The 27,004-nt window shown below is 43.8% G+C and overlaps 1 protein-coding gene across 6 annotated transcripts in view; it reads right to left on the bottom strand.

The window, feature by feature from the left end:
• NFATC1 (nuclear factor of activated T cells 1) overlaps nucleotides 1-14,674 on the bottom strand; it is a 156,321-nt gene extending 141,647 nt beyond the window's left edge. For 4 of the 6 annotated variants that reach the window (XM_069957886.1, XM_069957888.1, XM_069957891.1 and 1 more), the window contains exon 1: nucleotides 14,194-14,674. In XM_069957886.1, coding sequence (XP_069813987.1) covers nucleotides 14,194-14,323 — 130 coding nt within the window. In that variant the 5' untranslated portion in view covers nucleotides 14,324-14,674. Of the gene's footprint in view, nucleotides 1-632; nucleotides 892-14,193 lie in introns of those variants that run through there. The other 2 variants (XM_069957890.1, XM_069957887.1) reach the window with 2 other exon arrangements.
• Between the last annotated feature and the right edge of the window lie 12,330 nt (nucleotides 14,675-27,004).

Genomic DNA, 27,004 nt, shown 5'->3' with positions numbered 1-27,004 from the left:
TGGCTGGGCTGCCATACAGTGAGAGTCTATGGGCACCCTGGCTAGGCTGGCATACAGTGGGAGTCTATGGGCACCCTGGCTAGGCTGGCATACAGTAGGGGTCTATGGGCTAGGCTGGCATATAGTAGCAGTTTATGGGCTAGGCTGGCATACAGTAGGAGTCTATGGGCACCCCGGCTAGGCAGGCATACAGTGGGAGTCTATGGGCACCCTTGCTAGGCTGGCATACAGTAGGGGGTCTATGGGCTAGGCTGGCATACAGTAGGAGTCTATGGGCTAGGCTGGCATACAGTAGGAGTCTATAGGCACCCTGGCTAGGGTGGCATACAGTAGGAGTCTATAGGCACCCTGGCTAGGGTGGCATACAGTAGCAGTCTATGGGCACCCTGGCATACAGTAGCACCGGCAGGTGGTACCGTCCCGAGCCCATAGTAATGAGTAGACACCAGTACACACACTAGTGCTCTGCAACCCGGCGCTCTCCAGCTCTACAACTAACTACAACTCCCAGCAGCCATGTCGTCCTGCAGCTGGCGGTGCATGCTGGGAGTTGTAGTGTCCCGAACAGCTGGCTGGGCACAGGTTGCAGAGTGATATTCCTCCCCGTGCACACTCCGTCCCGGTCCACCCACCTCGGTGCTCGCTCCCCGCCGTCTTGTCGTACTCGTACTCGAACAGATAGTCGAAGTCGAGCTCCGGGTCGTCCCCTGGGGCGCTCATTGTCCGGGCAGTGACAGGCGGTGGGTGCCGCTGAGTGAGGCTGCCAGGCAGGGTACGAGGCGAGCGGCTGGCTCCTCCTCACCAGGGACCTGTTGCTGAGGCTGCCGGCCCTCCTCCTCCTCCCCTCCCCGCTATGTGCTCAGTGCGGCGGCGGCGGCTTCCTCACTCATGGAGTGCTGCTCGTCCTCATGGCTCCTCCTGTGTGCCCGGTGTGCCCATCACTCACAGGACCCTCAGCTGGTGGGGCGGCCATGTCTACAGCCTGGGACACCCCTCACCCAGGGCTATATAGACACGGGGGGGGCAGCTCTACCCCCTGTACCGAGGCCTCATGTCCCGGGACAGCAGGGGTCCTAGGGAGGTACAGACAAGGGCCCAGAGGTTACCCTGCACACCAGGTGCTCAGGGGCCACACATGGAGCTTTAGGCGGGATACAGAGCCATATGGGTCACATGACAGCAGATCTCAGGCTGGGTTCACACTGCGTTTTTACTGTTCGTTTTTTCACTATTGTTTTCCCCCATAAAACATATAGGTTAAATGAACAGCAAAAACACAGTGTGAACCAAGTCAAAGTTGCATAAGCAAACTATCTGCGTCGGTCACATGACTTTATTACACCTACAATTTGGCAAGACGCTGTCACGTAATTTTGGCCAAAAAAAAGGTGCAATGCAAATTCCATCAAAGCTGAAACGCGCCACATGTCGCAGTCACATAAGAAATCGCATTACTACCACACTGACAATCATCATACGCTTAGCGACAATGCAATCTTCATGGTGCAACCAAATTGAAGCCCTAGCCAATGTGGCACTGCCCGAAATGGTGTTTTTGTAATGCTAAGACCATCTTCGACGTTACACGCTCCATTAGTCGATTTATATTAGTAGTAAATACTAGAATCACTATTGTGTTGTCTACGTCACAATCGTCCAAGCACATGCACCTCAGGCTATGGAAAGTAAATATTGCACAAGATTCCCCATGGCAAAAAAAAACAAGGCGTTGGGGCCTAATAGTTCCATGTACAGGCATGTCAGGCTATGTCCATACACAGGAAAATAAATTACAGCTCAAAAATGGTTAAAAAAGCTGTACGGAAACAAGGCCTCAGGCCGGGGATGCTTGGCCAGTGTGGTGCATTGGCGCAGGGGATCACATGACGTTGTGCTTCTTTCTCTCTTTTCTTTTCCTTTTATTAAAAAATATATATATTTGATAGAAATCACTTTTCAGATAAACAACAGAAAAGTAAACTCTCTTCTTCACTATTTTCTACATGTAAAAGGGACACCATCCACCATATTTTCAGTTACACAAATCATGTCTAGCAGCGTCAGGGGAAAAATCACTGGCAATCGCATATACATCACATCTTTGTGTGACTCATTGCATTTATAAGGAATTCCACTGTCACACAGGAAAACCATGGTCTGCTCCACCTACCTATCTACACTGCATCATCTTCTTAGGTTGGAGTCACACAGCATGTGCAGAGCACCTTGCACTGTTTTCATTGCCATTTTCAGTCTTTTTGGTATAAGATACTGCAGTCAGATATTAAGGTCTATAGGATATTATTAAAGTCTACATTTTTTGAGTGGGTAGGATTTTTTTTTTTTTTATGCAGAATGGTCTACGTATGACTTTTTCCAAGCCTTTTTCCCATATGTGGCCTGAAAAGTGCCTGAAAAAAACAAACCATGTTATACATGTAACAGAATAAAAAATAGCAAGTGTTACAGATTGCAAAAAAAAAATAATAATAATAATGATAATTATAATGTGTGTAAAGGAGGCCTTAACCGTGCACGGAAGCGAGCGGATAGGTGGACTGTGGAATATTCTGGATTATAAATCACTCCATTTGTGGGGCTACCTTCACATACTTTTTTCATAGTATTTTTTTTCTGGCTTGAAGAAAATACTGCAATAAACTGCAGCTTTTTATTTTGTGCATTTTTAAGCAGCTTTTGTATTTTTATAAAATGCTATTTTTGTTACGTTTATTCTGTTACAAGTTGTGATTATTTGATCATGCCATTCAAGGATATTTTATGAAGAATGTGAAAAAAGAAACAAACGCAGCGATTTGCAAATGCTTTTCTTTTGAATAAAAAAAAAAACTATGACGGTATATGGGATAGAAACACATTATTGCATTTTTGACAAATATACTCCAAGTGAAAAAAAAACCCCACAAATTAAAACATTTTATATTTCCCTATAGACTCCTTGCTAACATCTATCTGCAGCATTTTTTACCTAAAAAAACACTATGGGCTCTTTTTTTTAAAAAAAAAAAAGAAAATGAAATGTTAACGGAAAATCTGCCACTATATTTTTGTGTTTGTTTGTTTTTTTAAAAGAAAAGCTCCTATTTCTGGCTATGTTCACACAACGTTTTTTTTCAGCTCCGTTTAAAATGACGTCCGTCATCTTGAGTCTAAAATAACGGACGTTTTTCGAAGCCTGGCATCCCCTTAGTGCAATGACGGGTGTTTGCACATTATCTTAGTTTGGGGTTACTAATTGCCCTTTGGTTGTGGTTTAATTGAAAAATCCATTGTATTTAATAGTAAAAACGGAGAAAGAACGGTGACAATAGAAGAACTGTGTGTGAACAACTAATAAAAAACCTCTGCTATTTGCAAAAAAACGTCCGAAAATAATGTTCATGTTCATTATTTTAACGTCGCGGAAAAAATGTCTGTTTTTTAATGCATTGTGTGCATAGGACGTCCGTCTTCCCATTGACTTCAATGCAATTGCATTGAAGTCAGTTAAATTGCTGCAAAAAAGGACTTTTTTTTTTAAATAGCGAAATTGGACGTTTTTTCTCAATTTTTGACGTTGTGTGAACATAGCCTCTCTGCATATTCTGTATGTGGGTGTGCGGTACCTAAGATATATTGCAGGTCTATGCTGTCGCAGCTGTGGAGTGGCAGATTTTCTACATTATTAGATAAAAAGTAATATGAAATATATTAATACATAATTATAAATATTTAGCAAATTGTCTTTTTATGCAACATAAATGTTTGTATGGTATATATCTTAAATGATGCTATATATTTTTTTCTATTAATATAAGAACACTTTGTATGAATAGAAAAATATTATAACATCTACCACTAGTACCACTTTAAGGCTGTTGTCACACATAGGATTTTATTCAGTATTTTCATCCAAAATCAGGAGTGGAACAGACAGAGAAAATGATAATGGAAAGATTTGCATCTTTTTCAGTGCTTTGACCCACTTTTGGTTTTGGTTAAAAATACTGACCAAAATACTGTGTGTGTTTTTAAGCCACTAATATCACAGCTTTATCATTTCTCCCCCAAGTGTTTGTGCTTCGTTGTAGCACCCACTAGTGATTGTATACAGTGCACACAGTTCTTACTGACACTCACTAAACCACTCATGTCCCATACTGATAAGGCATTAGATTACTGTTCATCCCATGAAAGGCCAAGACATAAAAGTGATAAAAACATTGTATTAGAGAAACACACAGAAATCTAAACATAGTATTCTGTAGATGAATGTGCAGGACTGCAGAGACAACTGGGAGACTAAGCATGTCCAGTAACCTGCCTCCTTATATAGTAGCTGATGGGTGAGTGCTCTGTATATGTATGTGTTAGCTTATACACTGACAGCAGCACTGCCTCCTCCACCCAGACTGTTTACCTTAGTCCTATCATTGCTGGGAGAAGAACAGAATAGAGCACTATAGATTCCCCTTACTGATCTACACACATACAACAATAATTATAATCAGACCATTTAATAAAAAGCAAACACACAAAAAGCTCTAATGTCAATAACCCCCCAAAATCTTATTCTCATCAAAGAGGAAAAACACACGGTATATATATATATATATATATATATATATATATATATATATATATATATATATATATATATTCAGATCAATTATTAGTTCACGATTCATTCCTTGTAAATGACATGCAGTAACCAATGAAAATGCAGTGTGGGGGGAATCATTTCATTGCAATAGTTGATGATTTTATTGCGGTGCTGCGTTATTTCATTGCGTTACTGCATCACTTGATTGCAGTAATTAATCATTTAACGCAATGAAACTGAAAGGTGTGCGAATATAGCTCTGATACGAATTCTAGTCGTGTGCATAACAGGAGGCAAATAGGTATATATGTATGTGTGTATGTGTGTGAGAGAACTCCTATGGATGTCACCCGACTACAGGACATTCCATAGGGATCAGTGTCAGTCCGCTGCCTGCCTGCTCTATGATGCCCGGTGTGTGCTGCCTGCAGTGCCGGGAGCTGCTCCTCTCACGGCTATAGGAGTCCCCTGCAGCGGGTTACCTATTACCACAGCTGTGCCACCCCAGGCGGGCACCTCACCCACAGTACACGTACCCTGCATTACTCCATCATCACTAGCTGTGTTCTCCCCCAGATAGAGCCCCCGAATGTCTCCTGTCTCCGCAGCCGGGTGCAGGCTGGCACAGGGGCATGCTGGTACACACTATTCATCTATAGGAGTAATGTATACAACAAATAAAGGTGGCTTTCATTGCCCTGGCTGCAGCCTCTTTACTATGTGTTTTATTAACAACGCAGGAACTAGACAAATATTTGGCACAGACTTGATAGCAATTGAATATACAGCTACAAATGCAGTATTCATGAGCAAGGCATGGAGGGGGCACAGGGTGGTACCAGGCGTCTCTCTGATGGTGGAGGGCAATGCACAGAGAGGTGACATACAGCTCCATGGGGGCAAATCTGTTCTGGAGGCAACTAACAGAGACTGGCATTATACTTCTGAGACCTACCGACAGCCATGGCTGCTGGACAGCCCTGTATTGTGTTATCTCACTGTCTAAGAAGACAGGAGGAAATGTCACTTTAATTTCACAATATAATGTGATATCGTTTTTCCTCTATTATATGTATTTAGTCTCTCTCCCCCCCCCTTTCTCTCTCCCCCTCACTCTCTCATCTATTCTGTAGCCATGTAGTAGCACTGAGGTGGACATTCTCCTGCTTGGCTTGATGTTAAAGCGTTTTTATGTGTCTTACACAGGACTGCAACTAAGCATCCAGATCAGTGGCGTCAAACTCAAATACACAGTGGGCAAAAATAAAAAAAATGGACAAAGTCGCTGGTCAACCTTGATAATTATTGCACTATGCACTATGATTAATGACATAATAAATTGCTATGATATGATTAAACCCCAACCCATGTAATAGCCAACCCCCCTAATACTACCTCATGTAATAGCCAACCCCTCTAATATTACCCCATGTAATAGCCCCCCCCCAATATTACCCCATGTAATAGCCATCCCCCACAATATTACCTCATGTAGTAGCCAACCCTACCAAAATTGCCCGACATAGTAGCCAGCCCTCCCAGTAGTGCCCAAATAGTAGCCAGCCCCCCAAGTGTCCTATATAGTAGCCAGCCCTGCCCCATAGTCTCTCATATAGTAGCCAGCCCTCCCAATAGTCTCATATAGTAGCCAGCCCTGCCCCATAGTCTCATATAGTAGCCAGCCCTCCCCTATAGTGTCTCTTATATAGTAGCCAGCCCTCTCCCATAGTCTCATATAGTAGCCAGCCCTCTCCCATAGTCTTTTATATAGTAGCCAGCACTTCCCTGTAGTCTCTCATATAGTAGCCAGCCCTCCCCTGTAGTCTCATATAGTAGCCAGCCCTCCCCTGTAGTCTCATATAGTAGCCAGCCCTCCTCCATAGTCTCTCATATAGTAGCCAGCCCTCCTCCATAGTCTCTCATATAGTAGCCAGCCCTCCTCCATAGTCTCTCATATAGTAGCCAGCTCTCCCCTGTAGCCTCATAGTAGCCAGCCCTCCCCCATAGTCTCTCATATAGTAGCCAGCCCTCCCCCATAGTCTCTCATATAGTAGCCAGCCCTCCCTCATAGTCTCTCATATAGTAGCCAGCCCTCCCCATAGTCTCTCATATAGTAGCCAGCCCTCCCCCATAGTCTCTCATATAGTAGCCAGCCCTCCCCTGTAGTCTTATATAGTAGCCACCTCTCCCCAGTAGTCTCAAATAGTAGCCAGCCCTCCCCCATAGTCTCTTATATAGTAGCCAGCACTTCCCTGTAGTCTCTCATATAGTAGCCAGCTCTCCCCTGTAGTCTCATATAGTAGCCAGCCCTCCCCCATAGTCTCTCATATAGTAGCCAGATCTCCCCAGTAGCCTCATAGTAGCCAGCCCTCCCCCATAGTCTCTCATATAGTAGCCAGCTCTCCCCCATAGTCTCTTATATAGTAGCCACCTCTCCCCAGTAGTCTCATATAGTAGCCAGCCCTCCCCCATAGTCTCTCATATAGTAGCCAGCTCTCCCCAGTAGTCTTATATAGTAGCCAGCTCTCCCCTGTAGTCTCATATAGTAGCCAGCCCTCCCCTGTAGTCTCATATAGTAGCCAGCCCTCCCCTGTAGTCTCATATAGTAGCCAGCCCTCTCCCATAGTCTCTCATATAGTAGCCAGCTCTCCCTTGTAGTCTTATATAGTAGCCAGCCCTCCCCATAGTCTCATATAGTAGCCAGATCTGCCCCATAGTCTCATATAGTAGCCAGTCCTCCCCATAGTCTCATATAGTAACCAGCCCTCCCCCATAGTCCTATATAGTAGCCAGCCCCCCATAGTCTCTTATATAGTAGCCAGCCCTCCCCCATATTCTCTTATATAGTAGCCAGTCCTCCCCTGTAGTCTCTTATATAGTAGCCAGCCCTCCCCAGTAGTCTTGTATAGTAGCCAGGCCTCTCCCATAGTCTCATATAGTAGCCAGCCCTCCCCAGTAGTCTTATATTAGTAGCCCCCTCCCCCATAGTCTCTTATATAGTAGCCAGCCCTCCCCCATAGTCTCTTATATAGTAGCCAGCCCTCCTCCATAGTCTCTTATATAGTAGCCAGCCCTCCCCCATAGTCTCTTATGTAGTAGCCAGTAGGGCTGGGCGATATGGCCTAAAATTTATATCACGATATAATTTGATGCATGCACGATATAACGATATATCACGATATATAAAAAAAATTTTGCCAGTCATCAGCCCTCCCCTATGCCTTCAGCCCCCTTTGTGCCAGTCATCAGCCCCCCTTGCCAGTCATCAGCCCCCCGTTGCCAGTCATCAGCCCCCCGTTGCCAGTCATCAGCCCCCCCGTTGCCAGTCATCAGCCCACCGTTGCCAGTCATCAGCCCACCGTTGCCAGTCATCAGCCCACCGTTGCCAGTCATCAGCCCCCCGTTGCCAGTCATCTCCCCTCTCAGTTTTCCAGCCATTTCATGTGCCAGCCATCATGTCCCCCCAGCCAGGGCCATCATCAGCCCCATGCCAAGCCATCTGCCGCCCCCGACCCCTCTGCTACTTACCTTTCCTGCAGGGCTGGCTGATGGAGTCCGCGAGGCGAGACGGGCCGCGTCTTCTTCCCAGCATGCACTGGGAGACCTGACGTCACACGCATCAGCGCGCTAGCGCGCTGACGATGCGTGAACGGAAGGCCCTGCAGCGCGGTACCACGGAGCGGTAAGTGAGAAGCTTATTCACTACCGCTCCGTGGTATATCGCGATATGACGATATGCCAAAAATCTATATCGTCAACCGAATTGATGACGATATTTTGGCATATCGTTTATATCGCCCAGCCCTAGTAGCCAGCCCTCCCCCATATTCTCTTATATAGTAGCCAGCTCTCCCCTGTAGTCCCATATAGTAGTCAGCCCTCCCCAGTAGTCTTGTATAGTAGCCAGGCCTCCCCCTTAAGGCCCTGATTTGGCCTGTGGGCCAAAGTTTGACATGACTGATCCAGAGGGAGAGCTATCCCAGTGCAGCCTACCTGGACGGTATGACAGTATAAGCAGTGCTCCCAGTGTGATAGGTATGAGCAGTATAATAGTAAGGGCTCCCTGTGTGACAGTAATGAACAGTATGAGCAGTATAGTAGTAAGTGCTACCTGTGTGATAGGTATGAGCGGTATGAGCAGTATAGTAGTAAGTGCTCCCAGTGTGATAGGTATGAGCGGTATGAGCAGTATAGTAGTAAGTGCTCCCAGTGTGATAGGTATGAGCGGTATGAGCAGTATAGTAGTAAGTGCTCCCTGTGTGATAGGTATGAGCGGTATGAGCAGTATAGTAGTAATTGCTCCCAGTGTGATAGGTATGAGCAGTATATTAGTAAGTGCTCCCTGTGTGACAGTAATGAGCAGTATAGTAGTAAGTGCTCCCAGTGTAATAGGTATGAGCGGTATGAGCAGTATAGTAGTAAGTGCTCCCAGTGTGATAGGTATGAGCGGTATGAGCAGTATAGTAGTAAGTGCTCCCTGTGTGATAGGTATGAGCGGTATGAGCAGTATAGTAGTAAGTGCTCCCAGTGTGATAGGTATGAGCGGTATGAGCAGTATAGTAGTAATTGCTCCCAGTGTGATAGGTATGAGCAGTATGAGCAGTATATTAGTAAGTGCTCCCTGTGTGACAGTAATGAGCGGTATGAGCAGTATAGTAGTAAGTGCTCCCTGTGTGATAGGTATGAGCAGTATGAGCAGTATAGTAGTAAGTGCTCCCTGTGTAATAGGTATGAGCAGTATATTAGTAAGTGCTCCCTGTGTAATAGGTATGAGCAGTATATTAGTAAGTGCTCCCTGTGTGACAGTAATGAGCAGTATAGTAGTAAGTGCTCCCTGTGTGACAGTAATGAGCAGTATAGTAGTAAGTGCTCCCAGTGTGATAGGTATGAGCAGTGTGAGCAGTATAGTAGTAAGTGCTCCCTGTGTGATAGGTATGAACAGTATGAGCAGTATAGTAGTAAGTGCTCCCTGTGTGATAGGTATGAGCGGTATGAGCAGTATAGTAGTAAGTGCTCCCAGTGTGATAGGTATGAGCGGTATGAGCAGTATAGTAGTAAGTGCTCCCTGTGTGATAGGTATGAGCGGTATGAGCAGTATAGTAGTAAGTGCTCCCTGTGTGATAGGTATGAGCGGTATGAGCAGTATAGTAGTAAGTGCTCCCTGTGTGATAGGTATGAGCAGTATGAGCAGTATAATAGTAAGTGCTCCCTGTGTAATAGGTATGAGCGGTATGAGCAGTATAGTAGTAATTGCTCCCAGTGTGATAGGTATGAGCAGTATATTAGTAAGTGCTCCCTGTGTGACAGTAATGAGCAGTATAGTAGTAAGTGCTCCCAGTGTAATAGGTATGAGCGGTATGAGCAGTATAGTAGTAAGTGCTCCCTGTGTGATAGGTATGAGCAGTATAGTAGTAAGTGCTCCCTGTGTGATAGGTATGAGCAGTATGAGCAGTATAGTAGTAAGTGCTCCCTGTGTGATAGGTATAAGCGGTATGAGCAGTATAGTAGTAAGTGCTCCCAGTGTGATAGGTATGAGCAGTATAATAGTAAGGGCTCCCTGTGTGACAGTAATGAGCAGTATGAGCAGTATAGTAGTAAGTGCACCCAGTGTGATAGGTATGAGCGTAGAGCAGTATGCGCAGTATAGTAGTAAGTGCTCCATGACACGTGTACACTGCCAGCTACTCAGCTCCCAGAGAAGTGAAGGGGAAGCTGGAGATGGGACTGGAGGAGGACTGTGTCCTGTCTCAGTGAGTGCACTTCTCCAGTCTGGGGGATGTCAGGGATGGTTATAATTATGGGTGTTGTCCTAATCGCTGCTATTTGCTGCTAGACTATGATTACTGCCCATCAGACACTGACTACAGTAGGTTCAGTGTAGTAAGGGGAGATGAGGAGATGACAGGCTAGTGACTGGAGGCAGGAGAGGCACTAGCTGCACCCAACACGGGAGACACCTCCAGGATGTGCAGCCCCAGACTGCTGGGGGATTACCAGGGGACACAGGGAGGGACCCAGCCTCCTCATCTACCTCATCTGCTTCCTATCCCGCAGCAAAGCTGAACACTGTGTAATTGTATGTGTCTGGTGTACACCTGTGCAGCACAAGGGGCTATGCCACTCATAACACATGACTGTATGCAAACTGATATATGCAGCTACACCATATCACGACTGGGCACTGTCACCATCTAAGGGTCATCTAAGGAAGCCTGGTACCTACCTGGGCAGTATGCCAATAACTGAAAGCAAATCAGATCAACAGCAATGATCAGGTGTCGTGTAGCCCAACCATTTGGTATATGTGGCATATTGGTGGGCATCAATACCACCCAGTAGTAGCAGCAGGCAGCAAACAGACTAGTCATGCATGCTCAAATGGACATTTCTTCACTCTATGCACATAATAATCTACCAATACATTCACCTTTACACATTTACAGCACACAAACCTTATATAAAACAGTAGTTTTTATATATAAGTTATCAGCAAGGAGCCTACACCTGTATCTGTGTTGAATAGCACACCTCCTACTGGACCTACATAAAGCAGTTGGGATATAGCTCTCACATAGTTACACACAGTGCATACAATAATACATGATGATCCACACACCTGGATCAATATAGAAAGCACACTACTAACATATCCTGATCTATAATACAGATTCAGAATGATACCTAATAGCTAGCTTTCATTCACGATGTCCAATGATACCACTATATCTATAGTTATGCCATATGCACTCACATATAACATTGTGACCCCCTCACACCTAACATTCAACCATATACCTAGAGGAGTAGCAAGTCCTCCATGTACAAGATACAATAATATACCTACAAATCTCCAAAAGTAAAGAACAAACCGTATCTCTCAAGTATAACAAAGAGCCATGTCTACATATGCCAATCCATACTGTATGCATGATACCATGCACTGACCACTGAAGAACCACACTCCATCACCCTCCCTAAATGCATTAGGATTGGCATAGCCTGCACAAATGACAGTGCCATACCTACACATAGACTGATATATAGTATACATATACTGAAGAGGACCAAACCTTTCCCAAGTTCAGCTTATTTCATACCCACACACATACGGATATATAGTATACATATATATACTGTCCCAATTGCAGCTTATTTCATACCTACACACATACTGATATATAGTATATACATATATACTGTCCCAAGTGCAGCTTATCCCATACCTACACACATACTGATATATAGTATATACATATACTGTCCCAAGTGCCGCTTATCCCATACCCACACACATATTGATATATAGTATATACATATACTGTCCCAAGTTCAGCTTATTTCATACCTACACACATACTGATGTATAGTATATACATATATACTGTCCCAAGTGCAGCTTATCCCATACTGATATATAGTATATACATATATACTGTCCCAAGTGCAGCTTATCACATACCTACACACATACTGATATATAGTATACATATATACTGTCCCAAGTGCCGCTTATCCCATACCTACACACATACTGATATATAGTATATACATATACTGTCCCAAGTTCAACTTATTTCATACCTACATACATACTGATATATAGTATACATATATACTGTCCCAAGTGCAGCTTATCCTATACTGATATATAGTATATACATATATACTGTCCTAAGTGCCGCTTATCCCATACCTACAAACATACTAATATATAATATATATATATATATATATATATACACTGTCCCAAGTGCAGCTTATACCATACCCACACATATACTGATATATAGTATACAACATACTGATATATAGTATACATATATACTGTCCCAAGTGCAGCTTATCCCATACCTACACACATACTGATATATAGTATATACATATATACTGTCCAAAGGGCAGCGTATCCCATACCTACACACATACTAATATATAGTATACATATATACTGTCTCAAGTGCCGCTTATCCCATACCTACACACATACTGATATATAGTATACATATATACTGTCCCAAGTGCCGCTTATCCCATACCTACACACATACTGATATATAGTATATACATATACTGTCCCAAGTTCAACTTATTTCATACCTACATACATACTGATATATAGTATACATATATACTGTCCCAAGTGCAGCTTATCCTATACTGATATATAGTATATACATATATACTGTCCTAAGTGCCGCTTATCCCATACCTACAAACATACTAATATATAATATATATATATATATATATATATATATACTGTCCCAAGTGCAGCTTATCCCATACCCACACATATACTGATATATAGTATACAACATACTGATATATAGTATACATATATACTGTCCCAAGTGCAGCTTATCCCATACCTACACACATACTGATATATAGTATATACATATATACTGTCCAAAGGGCAGCGTATCCCATACCTACACACATACTGATATATAGTATATACATATACTGTCCCAAGTGCCGCTTATCCTATACCTACACACATGCTGATATATAGTATACATATATACTGTCTCAAGTGCCGCTTATCCCATACCTACACACATACTGATATATAGTATACATATATACTGTCCCAAGTGCAGCTTATCCCATACCTTCACACATACTGATATATAGTATATACATATACTGTCCCAAGTTCAGCTTATCCCATACCTACACACATACTGATATATAGTATACATATATACTGTCCCAAGTGCAGCTTATCCCATACCTACACACATACTGATATATAGTATATACATATACTGTCCCAAGTGCAGCTTATCCCATACTGATATATAGTATACATATATACTGTCCCAAGTGCAGCTTATCCCATACCTACACATAGACTGATGACATTGTAGCCTAAGGTATGAATGACTACAGACAAATAGAACTGTCCCATGTGTAGCATGCCCTCATACATAATAGTAGTAATATACAGTATACCTACACTAGGTACAGTGGTCACCGATCAGAGAAGCTGTGTATGGTCCTGCTGTGGACTATTTCTGTCCTTCTACCTGTCACATACAGCAATCACCAGTCCATGATGCTGACACAAGTATGACCAGTAAGCATAGACTGATATATAGCAGGTCTGCGAGGACACTGGCAGCCACAGGCAGCTCCGCGCACACATCCCACATCCCACACGGAAAGTTTATAGTGGGTAGAGGAAGAAGCGCTGAGCGCTCACTAGTCCCATCACTCTCTATGGTGAGATGTACCGCTAATCCCCCTGACAGGCAGACACGGAGAGCCAGTGACAGGCAGACACGGAGAGCCAGTGACAGGCAGACACGGAGAGCCAGTGACAGGCAGACACGGAGAGCCAGTGACAGCAGACAGTGACAGGCAGACACGGAGAGCCAGTGACAGGCAGACACGGAGAGCCCGTGACAGGCAGACACGGAGAGCCAGTGACAGGCAGACACGGAGAGCCAGTGACAGCAGTCAGTGACAGGCAGACACGGAGAGCCAGTGACAGCAGACAGTGACAGGCAGACACGGAGAGCCAGTGACAGGCAGCCGGTGTGACACGTGTTCCCGGTGACACTGACGGGGCGCACACACGTTACCTTCCTCCGCTGACTTCATGATGAATGGGAAGAAGGGCTGGAGCTCCACAGTGTCTCTGAGGCAAGCTGGAAGCAGCGGACCGAGGGGAAGACTGCAAGGAGCGGCAGCTGCTACACTAGTGCGTGGCATCCACTCGGTGATCCGAGCAATGATGGGCTGCTGGCCGGGTCACCGTGCACCGGTATCCTCCACTGACCGGGATGAGAGAGACGAGGAGCTGCTGGGGAGCTGAGGAGGGGGATGGGGCTGCTAGGGGGCTACTATACAAGGGGCAGCAGTGGGGCAAGCTCTGCAGGCAGGTGGCAGCTCTGGCATTGGGGCATGGGTGAGTATGGGTGGCACTGGCTGTCTATGGCAGGCTCTGGGCAGTGTCATGCACTTCTGGCAGGCAGTGAGTGAGGAGTTGGGGGACTTCTTTCCCTCTCTCTCTCTCTAGCTGTTTGTGTTAGGCTGGGAGTTAAGTAAAGTCTCCAAGTCTCTCTCTGACGCAGGGCTGCTATGTGTCTGCTGCCTTTTTAAAGCTGGAAAACCCCCCCTACACCCAGCACCTTCCTCTGTGCCTCCTCCCTCTCCCCTCTGCTGCCCCTCCCCCAGCCCAGAAGGCAGTGTGACGTCCTAGACTGCTACTCCTGTGCTGCCTGCCAGTGCTGGGGGAGTGTCACTCAGGAGAGGGAGGCAGCCTGTGTCACTAGTCTTCTGTCAGGGCTCTCTCCTTAACCCCTACACACTTATCCAAATCTGGTGACCTCACATGTCACCCATAGCTCAGGAAATATCACCCATTCACTGATATCCCTCCAGCCATCCACTTTGGTTAAATGTCTTTCACACAGGACCCTTATTGTCTGAAAATTAGATCAAGTGAAGGTTCCTGATCATTGCCCGGCGTAAACATATGCAGCGATCGAACAATCATCCATTATCGGCTCATCTGTTGCAGATAGCGTTTTTTCTTTACAGTGACCTATTATCATTTGTCAGCGGACAGTCATCACATAGACACAAGCACCAGCAACAAATTCACTTTATATTCAAAAATTACGACAATTTGTCCCCCCGATCAATATCATAAAAACATTCATAGTAATAGTTACATATAAAGGACAACAGAGGAAAAAGACATCAGAGGACGTCATATTCTGGTCACAATTCAATTATCATAGAAATACTTTATTAAGACTTTCCCATATTAAATTTCTCTGTGTATAGTAAATCTCTGTATATAGTATATCTAAGGCATAAGGTGTATTCCGCCATTGGGTTTGCCAAATCTTTATGGCTGATTCTTAGAGATTCACAGATTTTAATATGTGTGAAAGTCTCTAAAAAGTATTTAAAAAAAGTACTTGTGACCTGCATATTACTACTACTAATAGGTAGTATCGGTATACATAGACTAATAAATGATAAGAGTGCCCATCTCTGCCTGTAGGGAGTCATGGTATAGGCACCCAGGAGTGATAAGAATATGAATATATGAATACAGATAAATTCTTGTCATTTGAACATAGCCAACTCGCTATGTACTTGGTCGGCACTTAGATGCATTAGTCTTTATTGAAAAGGACCCTTACTCATAGTAAGATATTGTGGTGGTTTTATTTAAATTTGATCAGTCATTTATTATTATGCTGTGTGTATGTGAGTGAATATTAAAGGGGTTGGCCTCTTTATAGTTATATTGCTCAGTATACCGTATTAGTAAGTGCACTCACTGTATATACTGACAGCAGCTCCCTGTGTACCTCATAGAGCTAATATCAGACTCCCCTCCTCCAGGCTGTGCTGTCCTGCTCTGTGGTGTTCCTGTCCATAAGATGTCTGACATAGAGGAGCATGTGACCAGGGGGGGGGGGCGGTCACATGCTCCTCCATGTTCATTCTTCAGCGCGTACAGAGCAGGAGCGCGTGCTTCCCATAGACTCCCATTATGAGCGGGAGGCTAACGGCATTCCGCGGCGGGCAATTCCGTCGCGGAATTCCGCTACCTTTCCTCAGTGGGAACGGGCCTAACAGTCAGATAAGATGAAAATTCACTCAGCAACCTCTACTCTATCACTTCTGCATATCTGTCACTACTGTGTCTAGCTGCATAGAAACCTGTTTGTTGTGCTTGTATATTAAATTCCATGGCCATGTATATTAGTGTTTGTAATATTTGATCAGTATAGAGTTGGCAGCTCTTAGTTGTAGTATGTCCAATAAGGTAACACCCCCACCATCACCACCACCAATAACACTATTAGGAGTATTCCATATTATTCACCCACTGCATTAAAAAGGAGGCACTCTTAATGGAAAAAAAATCTATTTGAAATATATAAATAAAAGCTGCATGCTAAAGTCATTATGTAAGTCATAGGCTTCCCCTGCTGTGGAAATTTGGAAAAGAAGAGCAACTGGCAGGCAACGGAAAGGAAAATCCCATTCTGCTAAATTACTTACAGATTTAGTGGATTTGGTTTCAGACACTGCAGCTTGTTATTATTGTGAATACACTGTAAATATCTGACTTGTGACTCTTACCATATTAATCAGTGTCATTTTCATAATATGAAGCACTGGGAAACAAGGCCATCTAATAGATAGGTTAACTGTAATGTTGCCAGAAAATATCATTGTTTGCCTTTCATGATATAGCCTACTCATCTCATGTGTATCCAGCATGAAAGGGTTAATTAAGTTTGTTAACTGCGCTAGTAGCACCTGAAATCCCTAACACACCAAGGTGTCTGCCTCTGGTTATGAAATTATTTGCACTTTGTGAACTTTTCAGGAAGCGCTGCTTCACTGGGTTTTATTTCTCTTTGCTATGTTTTTGTATGGAATCATATCCCACAGTTTTAGCATACTGTTGTTCTGCCACTGCAGTCTGAGATCCTGTGGGAGTAGTGGTAGGCATTTAGCGGTTTTACATAGAAACGTTTGTGTTCCTTTCTTAAACTATTACTACTTACATAACTCTTACTATTTTAATGTTATTTTTTTATTACTTATGTATAACATTAAACATTTCATTATACTTAACTTACAGCAGTGTCGTAGAAAATGGAAGAACCCAAAAGGGTCGGTATCAGCAGTTGTCTTGGAAATCCGCCACTGTTTTTGGGCCAAAGCCAGAAGTGGATTTGAAGGTAATGGAAAATATAAGGAAGGTGTTATACTTCTCCTTCCTACTGGATCCACTTCTGAGTTTAAAAAAAACACCTTACCATGACCAAAAACTACTGGTTTCATACACAGCAGGTCTTCATTCAGTGTTTTGAGACAATGCCACAAGTGGAAAGGGGAAATCTAATGGAAAGACTTGTTCTGGCTGGATGCACTATCCATATGTACAAAGAAGACCCATAGCATATAAGAAATCACAAAGTGCATCCTTAAAGTGTCACTGTCATTATAACTTTTACAATCTAAATCAACAGTAGATGTGAAATAAAGCAAGTTTGCAATTTACATTCATAATTTTTTTTATGTTATCCTGCTGTAAAACAAAGCTGAACTTACCAGAAATCCAGGTCCAGTCTCCTGAAGACAGATTTTTAGACTTGTGCTGGTTGAAAAAAACAGACTAAACACTGGAATTACCGGCCAGTATTTAAGTGTAACATCAATAACATGACTCCCTTCTCTATGAGCGCTCAGGTGACCTGGGAAACACAGGACTTCCTGTTTTCTGTCTATTTGAGAACCCCCCCCCCACAAAAAAAAAAACAAAAAAAAAAAACAGGAAGTGCCGTGTTCTCCATGATAACTAAAAAAAAAAATGTAAATTGCAAAATTGCTGTTGATTTATATTTTGAAAGTTACAACTACAGTGAAACTTTAAAATACCTAAGGAATTGTCACATGACTTGTAACATACCATGGAGATATATATAGAAAACCTGGAGAACCAACATGAACATGAGAACACACATATATAACGCATATGTCAAAATATAGCGACCATCACCATGACTAAACTAATGAGACTGGTAGGTGAGTATTGGGTCCTGATCTTCAGGGACCCGCATCTATCTTAGAATCAGAGGCTCCCCAGCCTCCTCCGTCCTGTGTGGAGCATGGCTGCTGGACAGGGATTTGGTAATATAAATCACTACGTACTGAAGCATGGCCACTGGCTTCTGCAAATACCTGGAGTCCTAGAGGAAACTAGGTGACCACCAGGGAGAAGGCTGGCAGCCGAGAGAAAACATGGCATGTATATACAGATGATACATATGGAGAGGTGATATGTATTGATGGGCTAGTTTTAGGAAATGAATAGATTTCCTCAGTGGGCCAAAAATATTTGCACTGTGGGCCAGAGTTTTACACCCCTGATCTAAAGTATAGGCTCTCGCCAACAGATGTTGCCAGACAAAAGTCACATCATCCAAACAGTTGCAACGTAGTCTAGGCCACTCCCCATATGTTATGTTACATGGGCCAGAACCTTCAATCTTCCAGTGACCTCCTTTTGTGCTCCCCCTTGTTCGTACCACACACAACCACCTCCAAGATTTTGCCTGAGCCTCCCCTATACTCTGGAAATCTGTTCCCCTAATACATCCGGCTCTACCATCAAGACTTTTAAAACTAACCTTAAAACCCATCTCTTCAAACTAGGCTATAACCTATAATAATTCTGCATCACACTTTGGCTGTCTCTCTGCCCTTACCTCGCGGGCAGGGTCCTCTTATATATACCAGTCTGCCATTTATTTTTATGTAATGTGTTTTTGATATTGTAGTGTTCCTGTTTGTTACCCCTTATCGCTTGTATAGCACTCTGGAATTAAGGGCGCTTTATAAATAAATAAATAAATAATATTAAAAATGGCAAGAGGTGGCCATAAATAGTTAATTTTCTGCATTTCCTTTGTGTGAGGGGCTATCAAGCACTGGCTTTACCAGATACTTATAAAAACAACCAATAAGGAGACAGTGTTCCCTCTAAAATCACAAGTAAAGGCTAAATTCATGTTGTTATCTTTCTGTATACTCAGGAAACGTTTTGTTGTTCTGTACTTTGCCAAATAATTAGAAGGTCATCAATGAACCTTCCAACCCAAAAAATGTCATGACAAAAGAACAAAAAAAGAATTATATGTAGATATTGGCCAACGATGGGGAGATTTTCTTTTATCTGCATTATTCCCTATGAAACATGAAGAAGTCGATTTTCAACAAGTACTCTGTGGCCAAAACAAAGAATTCCTTTAGGGCTTATTCCCACGTCTCGTATTTTACTACAGTGCCGTGGAGATTCAGTTTCTCCGCTCCCGGCATGATATTGATACGTCATGGCGGATGGGGAAACACTCCATTACAGGGCTTCCCTGTCCATAGCATCCATAAAATATGGGACGTGGAAATAAGCTCTTAAACTGCTGCCGTAGGTACTTTAAAAGAGAAGTCTAGTGTTTTCTAAAAGCTGGCAGCCTGCAGGGGAAGGGGGTAAATTGATTTCAACTAACAACTCACCTCTCCCCATGCCCATAGTGAGTGGCTGGAGCAGCTGTCAGAAGTCATTTCCCCCCGAGTTGTGATGATGTCACGACTCGGTGGAAAATGCCTGTCCCGGCTAATAGAATGCCTGCTCAGCCAATCAGTGACTGGAGCAGTGTCCCGCCCCTGTTCCTGACTGGCTGAGCGGCCAGTCCATCAGCCAGGTTGTGACGTGGATATCCCGGAGCCTGGCGGAGGTCCCACGGCAGCTCCCGCCACTCACCGTGGCCATGGTAAGAGGTAAGTTGTTACTTTAAATCAATTTCCTCCCTCCCCCTGCAGGCTGCCGGCTTTTAGAAAAGGCCGGACTTCTCCTTTAAGTATCGAAATTATTGGATAAATAATTTGTCATAGTGCAATAGATATGCCATAGTGCCCCCTATATTCAATTCCCACCCTTGGGACCCTCATGTTTCTTAAGATCAGAGGTTCTCCAGCTCTGAACCAAGTGGCTCCCGGCATCTATCAGCCGATCACCCCGCCTGGCTAATTAGCCACTTAAATGCAGTTAAGACAAAGTTGACAGCTGCATTTAACCCCTAGCCGCACCATGCAGTTATAATACGTCATGGTAGAAGGTTAGTTTCAGCCCGATGACGCATTATAACTGCGCAGCTTCAGATGCTTGCTGTTTACACAAACAGTGACCGGGAGCCGCAACTAAACTGTCAGCTGATAGCTGACAGTCTAGTGTAACTGCCACTGGACCCCAAAGGAGTTCCAGCATCGGCAATTGCCGGCATTGGTGGATCGGTAACGGTAATTGGTGTGGTAAAAAATACATAGGATTACATTGGAATCTCTGCAAAGAAAATGCAAATTTTAACTTTTCACTCTTACTTTGCAGCTATTCCTGGGAAATGCTCAAAGGGTTAAAAAACTGTGTGACTGTAGATTTGAATACTTGAAAGGGTGAAGATTTCAAAATGGGGTAAATTATGGGGGTTTCTAGTATACAGGCCTCCAAAATATACTCCAAAACTGAACTGGTGCCTAAAGAATTTCTCAGATTGAAATTTTCATGAAAAATTTGAAAATTGCTACTAAACATTAACGGCCTCTATCATCCTAAACAAGTAAAAGCATGTTCACCAAATGCTGTTATTATAAAGTAGACATGTTCTACATTGGCAGAGACTTTCAAATGTAGAGAAATGCTTTTTTTTCAATATTTCACAACATTTTGGATTTTTTTCACAAACAAATTCTAAAGGTATAAACCCAAATTTACCACTAACATAAAGTAGAATATGTCACGAAAAAAACAATCTTGGAATTACAAGGATTGGTTAAAGCATTCCAAAGTTATTGATGCTTAAAGTGACACATGTCATATTTGGAAAATGTGGCCGTGTCATAAACGCCAAAACTGGCTGTGTCCCCTAAGGGTTAAATGGCTATAAACAAGTCATCCCTGGACATAACACTGATTCCAGCTCAATGCTCGATTGGAACTGGCTCCAGCAGCCTATTGCAATTGAGCACTGATTTCGTTGATCAATGCAGTATTTATGTACTGTATTCATCTCTAAGAGAGATCAGTATTGTTATAGTAGAAGTCCCCCAAGGTGACTAAAAAAAAAAAAAAGACAAAAGTTTTTCATTAATAAAAAATCCCATCCCATTTTATAAAAATAAATAAACATATTTGGTATCGCCTTGTGCGAAATTGCCCAAACTGTTAAATTATGGCATTCCTGGTCTTGCACAGTAAACAGCGTAAACGCAAATAAATTCCAAAGTGCAAAATTACAGATTTTTGGCCACATAAATCTTGAAAATTGTAATAAAAAGTGATCAAAAAGTTGCAAGCAAGCTACCAATAAAAAGAACAGATTATGGCGCCAAAATGACACCTCACACAGCCCCATAGACCAAAAAATAACAGCGATAAGGACCATATAAGGATAGAAATAGAGCAATTTCAATTTGCACCTCGTTATTAAATAAACGCACATTAGCTAGCGAGCCTCTGGTGAGTGTCGGGAAACTTTTGTGAACATATTAAAAAATAAGGGATCATGTGGGTCTGTAGGTGAAAAAATACTAAAGTGCTAAAAAGTACTAAAAAAAAGTGCTATGGCAAAAGTGCAAAAATGAAAATTAGATTTGTACATGACTGTGTTTTTCTGGAGCAGTTTTAAAGAAACTGAAGTAAAAACTGCAGCGTTTTTGTTATGACTTTTTGCACAGTATAGAAAAACTGCTGAGAGCAACTACACCTTTCTTATGATCTCAGCAAAGGTCTTGCAGGTCTAGTTGCACTGTGCCACAGATAAGGAGGAAAGCTGCTGTGGTGTAAGATAGTGGTGTGTTTACACAGAGAGAGTTATCTGACAGATTTTGGAAGCCAAAGCCAGGAATGGATTTGAAAAGAGGAGAAATCTCAGTCTTTCCTTTATGACCTGTTCCTGGCTTTAGCTTCAAAGATCTGTCAGATGAATCTCTCTGTGTAAACGCACCCTAATGCTAAGTTTACACGAGACGATTATTGGCCCGATCGTACGATTAACGATTTCGAAGTAACAATTTTTTTTTATAACGATCAGCGTTTAGACGGTACGATATATCGTACGGAAAAATCCTTTTTACGATCGTGCGCCCGCAGCCCACCCCCCAATCAACTGCAGCCCCCTGTGCCGCCCCGATCGCCACCCCCACCGCTCCGATCGCCACCTCCGCCGCTCCGATCGCCACCCCGCCGCTCCGATCGCCCCGCAGCCCCTCCGATCGCCCCCCAGCCGCTCCGATCGCCCCCCCGCCACCGCTCCGATCGCCCCCACCGCCGTGGCCAAGAGCATACGTTACCTGCTCCGCGCAGCAGGTCTTCCGACATCCCCGGCTCCCATCTTCAGCGCATTGATTGGCTGAAGAGATGAGCCGGGAATTTCAAACGGCTCCTGTTCAGCCAATCAGTGCTCCTCTTCAGCATTGATTGGCTGAAGGGGAGCCGTTTGAAATTCCCGACTCCCCTCTTCAGCCAATCAATGCACGGCAGCACTGATTGGCTGAAGGGAAGCCGTTTGAAATTCCCGGCTCCCCTCTTCAGCCAATCAGTGCTGCCGTGCATTGATTGGCTGAAGAGGGGAGTCAGGAATTTCAAACGGCTCCCCTTCAGCCAATCAGTGCTGCCTTGCATTGATTGGCTGAAGAGATGAGTCGGGAATTTCGGGGCGATCGGATCGGCAGCGGCGGGGGTGGCGATTGGAGCGGCGGGGGTGGCGATCGGAGTGGCGGGGGGGCGATCGGAGCGGCGGCGGGTGGGGGTGGCGATCGGAGCGGCGGGGTAGGGGGTGGCGATCGGAGCCGCGGCGGGGTGGCGATCAGAGCGGCGGGGGGGGGGGGGCGATCGGAGCGGCGGTGGGTGGGGGTGGCGATCGGAGCGTCGGGGGCGGGAGTGGCGATTGGAGCGGCGGCGGGGGAGGCGATCGGGGCGGTGGGGGTGGCGATCGAGTCGGCGCAGGGGGCTGCGGATGAGCGGGGGGGGCGGGCGGCGGGCGGGGCTGCGGGCGGGCGGACTATCGCGCAACGACTGTTTACACGGAACAATCTGCGAATTTTATGCAATCGGCAAACGACGACTTATGAACATGTTAAAAGATCAAAATGAACGATCGTTCACCGCGTTTACACGTACGATTATCGTTCGAATTCAATCGTTATCGCGAAAATTCGCCGCATATTCGTTTCGTGTAAACGTAGCATTAGGCATGTCAAAAGTTTAGAGAGGCTATGTTCTCACTATGTTTAAAAAACAGAAAAGGTGTCTGGTTTTGCAGCAATTTAATTGACTTCATGGCAATGCATTGAAGTCAATGGAATGACGGATGTCCAAAGCGCACAGTGTATTAAATCATGGACATTGTCTGCGCGGACATTAAAAAATGTTCAAGTCAATTATTTTCAGACATCTTTTGCAAACATGTTATTTTTTAGATGTTCACACACAGTTTTTTTTATTTTCACCATTCTTTTACCATCTTAGGGTGCCTTCACACCTACCGACTCACAGCGTTAATAACGCTGCAAGTCGGCTAGGTCCTGGCAGATCACTGTTAGTACATACACGCAGCGGTCTGAATGACTGCTGCGTGTATGTAAATCTGCCTCCCGCTCAGCTCTGTATACATTACCTCCTCGCTCCACGGGTCCCGGCGTCCTGCTCTCCCGCCCGGCCAATCAGTGGCTAGCCAGGACCTAGCCGACTGTGAGTCGGTAGGTGTGAAGGCACCCATAAAGGGACAGTACCATCAGGTATCATAGAGGAAACCCCCGTTCCTCTATGATACAGCTCCATTGATTCTAATGGAGCAGTGTCATAGAGGGGCGGAGGTTTCCTCCCACCGGGGGTGGGTCAGCCCACCTCCAGTGCTTCAGCCCAGGCCTGATGGTACAGTCCCTTTAACTATTAAATTCAATGGACTTTTTAATTAAAGACAAAATCGAAGGCCAATTAGTCCACCTAAACTAGAATGAAGTACCAACAGCCATCATTGCACTGATGGACGGCCAGACAGCAAAAAGCTGGATTTAAAAAAAAAAAAGAAAACAAAGAGGAAAAAACGTAGTGTGAACATAGCCAGACATTTCAAAAGTTTTCATCGGTCCGGGTCTGAGTGTTTAGACCTGTACTGATTGTGAGAAAAAAAAACGGAAAATAAATAGTAAACACTATACATTAACTACACAAAAAACTACATATTTGTTTCCGCCACAATCATAATCATCTGTAAAACAAACATAATACAGTTTTTTATACCACACAGTGCATGGTGAAAACTTCAAAGCCAATCAATAAACTATATGTACACCAACATGGGGATAATAACCCCCACCCAGCGAGTAAATGTAATCAATAAATGATGATGATAATAATTATATGTTCCTCTTAACAGTGTCATTTGGCATCATCAATGGGAAAAACTTCTTTTTTGGCTCTTGGAATGCTGCAGTGAAAAGAAAATACTGTGTCCTGAGAGTCCAAACCTGAACAGTTAATCTTCGCATGAAACTTTAGGGTGGGGCCCCGAAGTCAATTCTCCTTTTCTTCTGTTCCCTATTCCTGAGTATAGCACAGAAGGTAAAGTGCCTAGGGCATTGGTATATAGTTTTATAATTTCATTCCATGTTTTCATGATAATCATTGTAAATGCTGCCAGAACACAGAGACAAAGGCTATTCTATGCACTGATCATATATCTCATATTAGTTGTGGTTGTTGTAAAAGGAAGAACCCTAAGCCCAGCAGCCCTTCTCACTGGCTCCTGGGTAAAAACTGCGCTTTCACTGTCAGCACGGAATTTAGTGCCTGTTCCTGCCCTAGGGATGGCTGGCTTCTACCCCGAGGCAGCACATCTCCAGCTTTATACTTACTGTGTTATTCTACATGAAGCTTAGTGGTAAACCACATTAACCCCTTCAGGACACAGACAGGTTAGGCATTCAGGACGCAGTCATCTTTTTGGAAATCTAATGTGTCACTGTATGTTGTAATACCTATGGAATGTTTTACTTAATCAGATGAATAAATTAATGAATTTATTGTGTTTTGGTTAATACATTTTAAAAAGTAGAAATGTAGTGATTTACAAAAGTTGACTTTTTTTGCTTGTTTTGAACGGAGCTGACAGGTTGGACCACCACCACCACCATCTCATACTTGGCAAACCCCTTTAATAATTTATATTCCCGTAATTTCGCCCTCATGTTCACATTATTTAGTAAACATTACTTGTACACTCGTTCAAATCTAATATTCGCTCTAGTAATGGGTTGCTCGAAAGTGCTCAATACTCGAGCAAATTAGCCAAACATGCAGGGAAGAGGCTGGCTCATCCTTTCATCTTTGTAATCCCATAAGGGGAAGCCTTGTGTGTATTGCAGCCAATGTAAAGCAGAGACTCATGACAGATCACATCGTGCAGTTCAATGTGGCTGCTGGAGGTGGTCGGGAAGTGAAAACCACCAGAAGCCCAGGAATTACACAATTTGTGTAACTCATTGATGGCTGTCTATGTAGTTTCTGGAGTTATATAAACATCATAGCTTGCAGGGCTACACTGTTTGTGCAACTCCCAATAAGGTCAGTGGAGTTATGCAAATTGCATAAATCCCAAGCATCTGCAGGATTCCCGACCTCTCTGTTCGCTAAAAAATGGTTGGAGGGGCTGGAAAGTCATCTTCGGGAGCGTCTTTGTGAATCTTCCCTGTTCTGGCAGAGGAGTTTGATTTCTTTGTATGACAAGTTCTAATACTGCCAACACAATTCTGACAGTTCTGAAGGTGTATTCTAATTAACCAGTGCTGTGTCATGCCTTTTTTTTGGCGCTGTGCTTTTACGTATTAAAAAAAAAGTGTTTTCACTAGAGATGAGTGAGTATACATGTTTGAGTATACTATTTGCTCAAGTATCGGGGTGCTCAAAAGTGCTCAATACTCTAACGTGTACCGCATGGTACTTGTGTAGAATAAAAAGTCTCCTCCCCGCATGGTTAGCGGCTTAATCTAGCCAATAAACGTCGGGAAGGGGCTGGCACATTAGGCTATGCAGCAGCTATGTTGGCTGCTGGTCTAGCAGTGATTGGCCGGCCGCATCAGATGACCTGGGTATATATAGACCCAGGTCACCTGATGCTTTTCTCACTTGCCCTCTGTTAGCTGAGAGGGAGAGCTGCTGGAGCAGGGACAGAGGTAGTGTACTAGTGTAGGCTTAGTTTTATTAGTTATGAAGGTGACTAGCTAACAAATACCCCAAAGTCCTTTTCAGGACTAGTAATCTCACTGTGTGACACACAAAGAAAACAATATTACATTGTCACACAAACAGGTGCAGGCTAAAGTCTGGTCAGTACCAGGTGAATATGCTTGTGCAATTTTTGCTTTTTTGTGACTCCCCAGGACTTAATAAATCAGTCACAAGATAATGGAACAAAATATCCACCAACCCTCACTAGAAGAGTCACACAAATTAGACTCCTTAGTAAATGTCCTTCTATGTCTTTTTTTTTTGGCCATTTTTCAGCAGTTTTTTGTGGCCACCAGCCATTTTGGCACCAGTCATTTACATACCTTAATTTGCATAAAATGGCCAGGTTTTGGTGCCAAAATGATAGCCATCCAAAAATAATGGACACAAAATGGACAAAAAAAGAGGTTGTGTGAACAAAGCCTAAGACGGTATAAATAACAAAAACACATGTAAAATAAAGCACTAGCTGGGCAAGACGCAACCATAGGAGAGACCAGTGAATTGCAAGTGGGACATATGGCAGGCGTACAACAGGGAGAAGGGGCGAATCTGCACCAGGGGCCCAATAA

This window comes from Dendropsophus ebraccatus, chromosome 2 (genome assembly GCF_027789765.1).
Source record: "Dendropsophus ebraccatus isolate aDenEbr1 chromosome 2, aDenEbr1.pat, whole genome shotgun sequence".
Classification (NCBI taxonomy): domain Eukaryota; kingdom Metazoa; phylum Chordata; class Amphibia; order Anura; family Hylidae; genus Dendropsophus; species Dendropsophus ebraccatus.
Note: the sequence above shows the minus strand (reverse complement) of the source record. Positions and strands in the feature narration are given on the sequence as shown.